Source organism: Tupaia chinensis, unplaced genomic scaffold, assembly GCF_000334495.1.
Source record: "Tupaia chinensis unplaced genomic scaffold, TupChi_1.0 Scaffold000292_1, whole genome shotgun sequence".
Classification (NCBI taxonomy): Eukaryota; Metazoa; Chordata; class Mammalia; order Scandentia; family Tupaiidae; genus Tupaia; species Tupaia belangeri.
The window spans coordinates 3,641,803-3,651,579 of record NW_006159777.1 but is presented as its reverse complement, the minus strand read 5'-3'; the positions used below and the strand labels follow the sequence as shown (position 1 = coordinate 3,651,579).

The 9,777-nt window shown below is 53.9% G+C and overlaps 1 protein-coding gene across 1 annotated transcript in view; it reads left to right on the top strand.

The window, feature by feature from the left end:
- FLI1 (Fli-1 proto-oncogene, ETS transcription factor) overlaps positions 1 to 9,355 on the top strand; it is a gene marked incomplete in the record, with an annotated part of 82,095 nt that extends 72,740 nt beyond the window's left edge. Inside the window, 4 exon segments of the mRNA XM_027772699.1 lie at positions 1,687 to 1,752; positions 3,694 to 3,753; positions 5,780 to 5,827; positions 7,412 to 9,355. Of these exon segments, the coding sequence (XP_027628500.1) occupies positions 1,687 to 1,752; positions 3,694 to 3,753; positions 5,780 to 5,827; positions 7,412 to 7,941 (704 nt within the window).
- Positions 9,356 to 9,777: the final 422 nt, after the last annotated feature.

Below are 9,777 nucleotides of genomic sequence, written 5' to 3'. Positions count from 1 at the left end.
TCTCCCCGTGGGGAGTGTTTTCTCCCCTCTCTCTCTCTCTCTCTCTCCTCTCTCTCTCTCTCCTCTCTCTCTCTCCTCTCTCTCCTCTCTCTCTTTCTCTCTCTCCTCTCTCTCTCTCTCTCTCTCTCTCGTGCACTTGTGCTCACTATGCTGAATCAGAACAACAATAATAAATATGTTCAGTTAGAACATTTACTGGCAACCTAGCCAGCCCAGAGAAGAATCTTGGCTGAGACTTCTCTCTGCTTATGCCAAGGCCGAACGCCTCTGCAGACCCCACAGCCCTCCCGGAAACGCCCCTGCCCCGCTCACACAGAAGCCCTTCTTCTCGTTTCTTTGGTTTGTTACAGGGGGAATTGGGAAAGGAAGACAAATAAGTCAAATCAGGCGACGGACGCAGTGGTGCTGTCTCGTCTCGTCCCCACTCCCCACCCGCCTCCACTTTGTTTCTCTTTTCATGCCAATTGCTAAAGACTGCAATTTTAAAACTGAGCTGGCTTTTCCAGAGCCAGGAGGAATGTGCGTCTGCACGTGAGTTTTTCCACAAGAAACATGTCCCTGTCTTTGGCTTCTTAGCCAGAAGCAGTGGGACCAGGCGAGGGGCCGAGTCCGTGGTCCCGGGTCCTGCTCTGATTGGCAGAGGCTCCGACGCAGCCAGGGGCTGGCACGTGTCTCACCCTGCCCTCCTGTAGCTGAGAGGTCTGGGCCCCATTTGTTCAGAGGGCTCTCTGGCTTCTTTGTTGTCTGTGGAAAGACTTTGAGGGACATGTTTGGTGTCCTCAAGCTCTTCTGCTCTTCCTGCTCCGTGTGTCATGGAACCCACACCCCAGGGCAGGAAAGGAGGGAAGTCTCCAGGCCCTTGGAGGTGCGGGAGGGAGGGAGGCACGGGGACTCTTAAGGAGGTGAGGCTGCCCCATCCAGGCGCCTCGGATGCCCTCGTGACGTGTGACGTGGGCCTCTGGCCTTTTCAGGTGGTCATTTCATTGAGCCCTTCTCCTCCCGGCCCTGGCCCCGACTCAGCTCTGCCCACCCCCGTCTCTGTGTCCATCGGGCTCCACCCTCACCTCTGTCAACAGAAAATCCAGAGAGACCCAAGGGAGCCTGGGACATGCTCCTGCCTCTGAGCTGTGTCCCTGGCAGTGCACTGACAGCTCAGCCCCCAGGAGCGTCACGGGTCTGGGCCTGGGGACAGTCTTGGCCTTCCAGGACACCCACCAGCATTTCTGTCCCTTCAGTCTGCTCGAAGGACTTTGCCCTGGAGCTACGCACACGGCCTTTGTGTGGCAGCTGTGTTCACGGAGGACTGCGTGGACGCTTCACAGTGTCTCGTTGGGTCACAACCCCGCTGAGACAGACTGCACGTTTTATTTCTGTAGTGAAGGAAATCAAGGCTCCGAGAGGTCTCACGAGTCAGCGCGGTCTCACAACAGACAGTGGCCGGGGCTGGAGCCCCCTCCATCTCCAGCTGGGTGCTGGGTGCTGGCTGCTCCCTCGGCTCCCAGAGGAGACTGGAGTCTCCCCCCAAATGGAGCGTTCGTTTTCCTTCCCCTACCCCATCCCAGCTCTGGGGTGGTGACGCTCCCAGAGTTGCTGCTGAGTTCAAGTTCATTCCTCCAGCACTGAGCGATCGCCTGCTTGCAGCCCTCTGGAGTGAGCCACCCTAATCCCGTCTGTCCTTTCCCTTAGACCCGTCTTACGACTCAGTCAGGAGAGGAGCCTGGGGCAACAGCATGAACTCCGGCCTCAACAAAAGTAAGTGAGGGCCTGTGGCCTTGCGGGGCGGGGAGGGCGTTGGCTTGAGGGCAGTAAGCCACTGCGTCCACGCAGATGGCAAAGACGCAAAGCGCATGGCCAGGCGAGGGCCTGTCCCACCCACAGCATGCAAGACGGCGTAGAACCTCCCCTCACCCCTCGGGTTGTTTTGCGGTGGTGGGGTTAGGACTTCTGGAGTTTGAAGGTTCCTTAGGATGAGGTTCTGTCTGAAGGAAAGGTCGCAGTGGGGAGTCTGGTGCTCAGGGCCAGAAAACGACCCTGCGTGACTCTGCCACTCTCACTGTCCAGACCCAGGCATGCCAATGCTCCTACCCCATCAGATGAGGAACTGAGACGAGGGGCCGGCGGCGGCATGGCGGTTAAGCCACTTGACTCCAACATGACCGACCACATTAGGAGTCCTGGACCTGGTGGCTTGAAACACTGGGCACGTATGTGTGCCTGCCCAAATCTCGGGAGGAGAATCTAGGAGGGACTGTGGCATGGCCATGCCCCCTCGGGTGTGATTTTTTGCTTTCTGACTGTCCGATGAGGATACATGTTATATAGCAAAAATCTCTCAAAAAAAAAAAAAATCAGAGAAAACCAGACCAGGGACGGTGGCCTGAGGAGAGGGTGGGGTCAGAGTCATGGACTCATCCCCCAGGTAGCGAGGTGGTGGCTTGTCAGAGCCCGCCCAGCATCCCCACTGAGCGAGGCGGGCGATCACTCGAGGACCCCTGACCCAGACAGGGCGTCCACAGATGGGGCGGGGCTGAAGAGCTCTGAGGAAGCGCAGTAGAATGAACCAGGCCCACGAGCAGGACCCTTCGACAACGTGTGTCTGGAATTCGTTTCTGTAACACGAGGATGGGTCGGGCGTGGGCCGACCCCGTGAGCAGGCGGGAGTGACACACATACCCGACGCTTTCTTTTCACCTGGGTGGCGGCGAGAGGGCTTCGTGGACCTCGTCCCATCGGAACTCGCTCTGGAAGGGGGATGGGTTAGGACCTGGAAGCGGGGGTGGGGCAGGGGGACAGCTGCAGGGGCAGGTCCGGCCATCGGTGAGGACCTCGGGGTTCTGCAACTGCGGGCATGAGGCAGGAAGGCAGCCTGCCCAGGTGAGAAGGGGGCAGTGGAGGACGCTGGGAAGACACCTGAACCCTTGGGCAGCGAGGAGTCCCGTGGACTGCGAGCTACAGAGTGCATGGGGCCAGTGGGACGCCGGCAGGGCGCGAGCGAGTCAGGCCAAGCTGTTGACATGCGAGTGGCCAGGTGGGCCACAGAGGGAGAAGCAGCGGTGACGGGGCAGGGAGGGTGTGAGCAGTGAGACCGCGGGGGTGCGCAGTACGGGGGGGAGTGGGCATAGGAAGCAGGTGCTCTGGGCTCTGACGCACCTGCTCCAGGAGAGCCTCCCTGGTTTCCTATTTAGGAACTAAATCCACAGCCCGATGCCATCAGAAGGCTGTAGTATTGCTTTCCTGTCTTCCGTTTTTGTCTTCAATTTGCTAGAGGGCACACGTGCTCCCGAGAGAGAGAGAGAGAGAGAGTGAGAGAGAGAGCACTGCCGGGGTGACCACTCCGCATCCCTCCTCCTCTGTTTCTCTTTTTTGGGATTTTTGGGCACACACACATTTATCTGGTCTGTTTTTCAAGCTACCAAGTCCAGGACCTGAACTGGGCAGTCAGGCATCTGGGGTGCAGTTGCCTTGACCACATGCCACCAGCTGGCCCCTGGTCTGCTTTCTAAAGCATCACTCATGTTGTCTCCCTCACAAATGCACATGCCCTGCAGGAGCTGTGCTCACGCTGCTTGTCCAGCATGAAGAACAGGGCTGGCACATAGAAGGTTCTAGAAAGACACATGAAACACAGCAAGCACCTGGAGGAGTGGAGGGTGTGTGATACCCCCAGTCATGGTCCTTGTCCTCTCGCTGCAGGTCCCCCACTCGGAGGAGCTCAGACGATGAACAAGAACACCGAGCAGCGGCCCCAGCCAGGTACTGTGCAGGAGGGGCCCCGTCTTCCATCTCCCTGTCGCTCCGTGGCACAGCGGCGGGCTCCCCAGGGGTGGTCGATGGAGGAGCACTTGCCATGGCTGCTTTTCCCTACGAGACTCGTACTTGGCTCTGCTAGATCTGGGAATAAGAGCCCTACAGGCAGGGAGAGGCCCGCTGGCGACTTAGACTTCATCTGCAGTTTCTCGGCGTGTGCAATACACAGACTGAGGCCCGGAGAGCCAAAGAGATCTGCCAAAAGCCACGCAGCTGGGGAATGAGAGAATTAGAGAGAGAACCCCAGACCCCCAAGTTCCCGTCCAAGCCACGTGTGCCTCACCACACCTGATTTTCAAAACACCTCATCCTGGGAACCAGCAGTTAGCGTAATGGCTATGTCGCTGGATTCCCACGTAGTCGACCGCGGTTCGTGTCCCCGACCCGGTGGCTTAAAACTCATGCTGGGCGCGTGTGCGTGCGTGCCCAAGATCCCGAGAGGAGAATGGAGGAGAAGGGAAGAGATCTGCCAAAAGCCACGCAGCTGGGGAATGAGAGAATTAGAGAGAGAACCCCAGACCCCCAAGTTCCCGTCCAAGCCACGTGTGCCTCACCACACCTGATTTTCAAAACACCTCATCCTGCCTTCGCCATAGGCATTCGATTTTCAAAGCCAGAGCCTCGAGGACTCTTGAAATGGAACTTGGAGAATCAAGATCCCTCCAGGTGTACTTGCCCCTGCCCAAATACCAGGGCAAAGCACTTCCATTTCAATATCATAAATATATTCCCACTTACCCCGTGCTGGGCTCAACTGCACCCTCTGAGCCCCGCCCCTCTCTGTACGGTTCATCCCCCAGCTTGCCCGGTGGAGAAGCCTCCCCACGCCTGTCCCACATGAAGGGCCTCTGTGTGTCTGGAGACTGCGGTGCCCGCGCCCAGCTCCCCGCTGCCCACTTCACGCGGCAAGGCTTGGAGTCAGCCCTGTGCCAGCCGCTGGCCATGGGCTAGCAACGCTCCGTCTCACCGAAGACAGAGGGGGAGCTGCCCCACACTTAGCAGGCAGCGTGAGACAGAGCTTGCTGACGGTGAAGCGCAAGTCAGGTCAGAGTTTTCCAGAAGCCCAGCAGCAGTTAGACATCGCCTGCCGTGGGTGAGGACAGGTAGACCAAGTGGCCCTGGGACTCCTCAAGTTCCATCACGGTGACAAGCAGAAACCCCAAACTCTCACTAATATTTCTTCAAATTGCAATGATGACCATGGGATTTTCTGGCAGCGTGGACAATTAGAGATCTAGCTCTTCCACGATTTCCACAACTGATACAAAGAACATAAACCTCGCCTGGACTAATATTTCACGTTTTCATGGGTCAATAATCACGTAAGTTTAAAGGAAGCTGAGATTTTAAGAATAGTCATTTTATAGCTAAAATACAATTCTAGTTAGAATTCACACTACTAGGCTTAAAACCATGGTCTGTCACACTGGAGGAAGCCAGGAGCTCTGTAGCCCGCACACTCACTTTGCTGATGGGAAAACCAGTACGCAGTGTCCAACTAATTCCTTAGTTTGTAACATAGCTGGGACTAGAACCCGGGCTGCTTGGTCTCCGAGCATGTGAAAGACAGAGCTTGTACTATGTCCAGTACTCAGAGTGTGATGGTGAGCCCTCCGAAGGCCACTGCCCAGCCGGCCTGCCAGCGGTCACCACGTGTCTGAGTGCTGGCCAACCACTTTCAAATGCTCCATGAGTTCGTTTTGGATAATGGCAGCGAGTGGCCAGGGCATATTTTAGACACCAAAAACGAAAAAACGATGCCATTCCTACTCCATGTTTTCCTCACTACTGGGACGAGGCACTAACCGGGACCAAGGTGGTTGAGGTCTGCAAGTAAAAGCAGTAATGTTTTCTGCAATCAGAGTTTCCCGTGACATCCAAATGCACGCACAGACCCTCGGGGGTTTGTAACTGTCAATGCTTCTTATATCCTCAGTCATGGTGAAACAAATCTCCTTTTCTGTTTCCTTAGATCCATATCAAATCCTGGGTCCAACCAGCAGTCGCCTAGCCAACCCTGGTGAGTCTCCCTTGACCAGCGAGACTTTCTTTCCAGAATGTTCCGTAGCTTGATGAGCGCACAAAGACCTCTGTCTTAAATCTGGACACCTGACTGGGGAGCACGTGCTTCCTCCCCTGAAATGCCCAGCGTCTGTTTCTGCAGTGTACAGAGGTCAGGGCTGGCTAGTGCGTGGTGCTATTCATCAGCTGTAGATGCTTCTGGAAAACAAGTGTGCTCGCACCGGGCACCTGCAGTGAGGGTTAGCAGTGACACACGGCACAGACTGAAGTCCCCTAGAGGCTGGGAAAGAGAAGCCATTCCAACAAGCTCCCAGTCACCCCCATGGAAGCACAAGTGCATGAGTATTTCAAAAGTGCTTTAGTAATGATTTTAGAAAGTGTTACAATTATTTGACCTTATTTTTTTAAAAAAGTGCATCCTTATCATTTTGTAGAAAAAGTGAATTTGACAATGTATTTCAAATTATTATTATTATTATTTATACATTCAATCGCTATACATCATTTAGATTATAAAGAGACTTTACCCAGCCTGATACACATCTCAGTCCAGTTGAGAATACTACAACACATCCTCATCAACAGATAACAAACTATGTCTGTGTCCCACAAATATCTTACCTCTCCATTTTCCCCCAAATTTCCTTTCCCGCACTCTTCCCCTCCCACACTCTCCTTCCACTTCGTCTCTAGTGCCCATAACAATTTTTAGTGCTTTTGTGTCCTTTCTTCTTTCAGTCTCTACCATAGAGGGCAGACGGTCTGTATATGTTAGGTGGAGACATACAATGTCTCTCTTTCATAGCCTGACTTGCTCCACTCAGCAACAGATCTTCCATATTCGGCCACTTTCTATCGAATTCCAGGGCCAAGGATTTATTATTAAAAATAACTCTCAAGTGAGTTCTTCTAAGCCTTGGCCACCAGGATTGTGAGCTATGGGCCCTTGACAGTGGTGAGGCCACCATCTTCCTGTCCCAGACACTAGGTACTGTCAGCCACGCCCCCCACGCCAGGTCTGGTGGCTGAGTACGCCTGCCCAGAGAAGAAAGAAGCCCGCCAGCACTTCTGTTGGCTCCCTCTCTGCACCATTCTTCTCTGTAGAACTTGGAGCTGACGGCCAAGCGCTGGCTCTGCCAGGGAGGTGCCCAGGTCTAAGCCGAGAGCCCAGGGCTCGCCTCCTCCCGTGACCCCAGCAGCCTCTCATGAGCCTGACTCTGCAGTGCTGATGGGGTGCTATCCTGTGGGAAATCTCATCACCACACGCAGATTAGACAGCGATCCAGGCCTTTGCGGAAGAAAGTCAGAATTCTTGCTGCAAGGTGACCGGGGAGGGGTGGCATGTTGCGGTCATACACCCAGTTCTGGGCCGAGCAGTACCCCCAGGCCGGTTTCCCGACTGTGGGCAAACGTCTTCAGCACTGACTCGGTCACCATGGCCACCTCAGTGGCAGCCAGACAGCAGACCGCTAAGAGGGGCAGGATGTCAAAGGGAACGGGTCCCGACAAAGGGTCCGAGCATCCGGCCTTCGGGGAGCCGGGCTCGGGCCCGCAGGCTGAGACCGTCCCCTCTGTCCTGCAGGAAGCGGGCAGATCCAGCTGTGGCAGTTCCTGCTGGAGCTCCTGTCCGACAGCGCCAACGCCAGCTGCATCACCTGGGAGGGCACCAACGGGGAGTTCAAGATGACGGACCCCGACGAGGTGGCCCGGCGCTGGGGCGAGCGGAAAAGCAAGCCCAACATGAACTACGACAAGCTGAGCCGGGCCCTGCGCTACTACTACGACAAGAACATCATGACCAAGGTGCACGGCAAGAGGTACGCCTACAAGTTCGACTTCCACGGCATCGCGCAGGCCCTGCAGCCGCACCCCACCGAGCCCGCCATGTACAAGTACCCCTCGGAGATCTCCTACATGCCCTCCTACCACGCCCACCAGCAGAAGGTGGGCTTCGTCCCTCCCCACCCGTCCTCCATGCCCGTCACCTCCTCCAGCTTCTTCGGAGCGGCGTCCCAGTACTGGACCTCGCCCCCTGGTGGGGTCTACGCCAACCCCAGCGTCCCCCGCCACCCCAACACCCACGTGCCTTCACACTTAGGCAGCTACTACTAGCTCAGTCACGGGGCGCCCAGCCAGAGCCCACCCCTCGCCTTCCTGGACTCCTTGGGCTCTGAAGGGCGCGCAGCCTCGAAGAGAACAAAACTGGATGTTCGTTCGAGTTGGACAGAACCTTTGTATTGTTCTTTAAAGACTGTTGTTTGTTTTCTGTGGGTCACTTTGGCTTCCACTGCCTGACCCAGAGACAGATCATCCGTGGGCCAGTTTGCAGTCTCCGCCTCCTCTCGTTTCACGAGTGGGATGTTCAGATTACGGGAAAGGGTATGTCATGGTTCTGAAAAAGAAGCGGTAAATGCTCCTTGTGTTTCTGTGACCAAATCAGTTTCTTATCAACACAGGGGTCTCACCATTGTAGGGCCCGGACATCAGAGGCACAGGCTTGGCCGGTCACGTCCTGGTTTCAGACTTAGGGGAAAAAGAGGCAAGAAGCTGGGGACCCTATTTTAGAAGGACCTAACTCTGTGGCTGGCAACTGGAACACTGGTTGAAAGGCCAGTGACGTTTTCACCCAACTGGAATTCGAGTGAAAGAGCACGTGTGTTTAAGGAGCAGAGGGCATCGCAGGCCCCTCGGCGGGCAGCATGCACTCTGCTGGCAGTGCTCTAGAAATAGTCCAGATGTGAGCTATGAGATCTTAGAGCCAATACAGACATTCCTGCGAGAGAAATACATAACTCATTTGTGTCGTTGTTGTTGTTGTTGTTGTTGTTTAAAATGATGACAGTGGATCCCAAAACTTTGAAAAGTTGGAGGGATTTCTAAACTCAGATTCGCAAGCGCTGTGCGTTTGTCAGACCGTCAGACCAAGGTCAACCAATCAGAAGGCAACTTACTGTATAAATTATGCAGAGTTATTTTCCTATATCTCACAGTATTAAAAATAAATAATTAAAAAATTAAAAGTAAATAAACGAGTTGACCTCGGTCACAAATGCAATTTTACTATCAAATCAGTTGTTGTTATTTTTTTAAATGTAATTTGTACATCTTTTGACAATCTGTACATGTGGGCTATTTGTACGTTTTTATAGCTTTTTTTTAAAAAGCATAATGTGACTTGCTGAAAAGAAAACAGGGCATTTAAGTTACTGGAAGGTAAGGCACTGGTACAGTTATTTAACAGGGATAAGCAAGCAGAGAGTCAATCCATGTCCATCCTGAATGCGTTGAAGGTGTTTGTAAATAACAGAACTGCAACTTTCACAAGAACGATCGAATCTTCCCTTGCGGAGTGAGGGATCTTCCTGCTTTATATATGCAACCTATTTTCTAGACATTAAAATATATATAATTTTGCAAGTAATCGTTGACTTTTTTGAAGTATATTAAGTGTTAAGCTGACAACTGTCAATGAAGACTATGTTGTACAATAACTTGACTAAATAAATTGTGCCTTTTTCCCTCCAAACCAAGGACTCTGTTTTCTCATTTATCTCCCGTTAGGTCAGTGGGTTTTCCCAGGGGACGTTTTTTTAGCGAGACTTTTGCTATAGGGCATATACACTTAACTGAGGAGGCAGAGGCAGAAAGTGAGAACGCACCCCCTGGGGGGACGGCCACTCCTCAATCCCGTCTCCTCTGTTCTCTTCCGAGGATTTAGGGCACGCATGCACACGCACTCGGCATGAGTTTCAGTCGCTGGGTCTGGGACTGTATCTCTGTTGACTCTGTGGGAGTCCAGCGACGTCACCATGACGCCATCTGCTGGTCCCTCGGGGGATGTTTTCTGCTTACCTCTTGAGCCATCAGGAAGCTCCGGAAGGTACCTGCCACAGAGCCACAGAAGGTACAGAGTCAATGTGGCTTTTCCTTGTCGGTGGCGTTACTTAA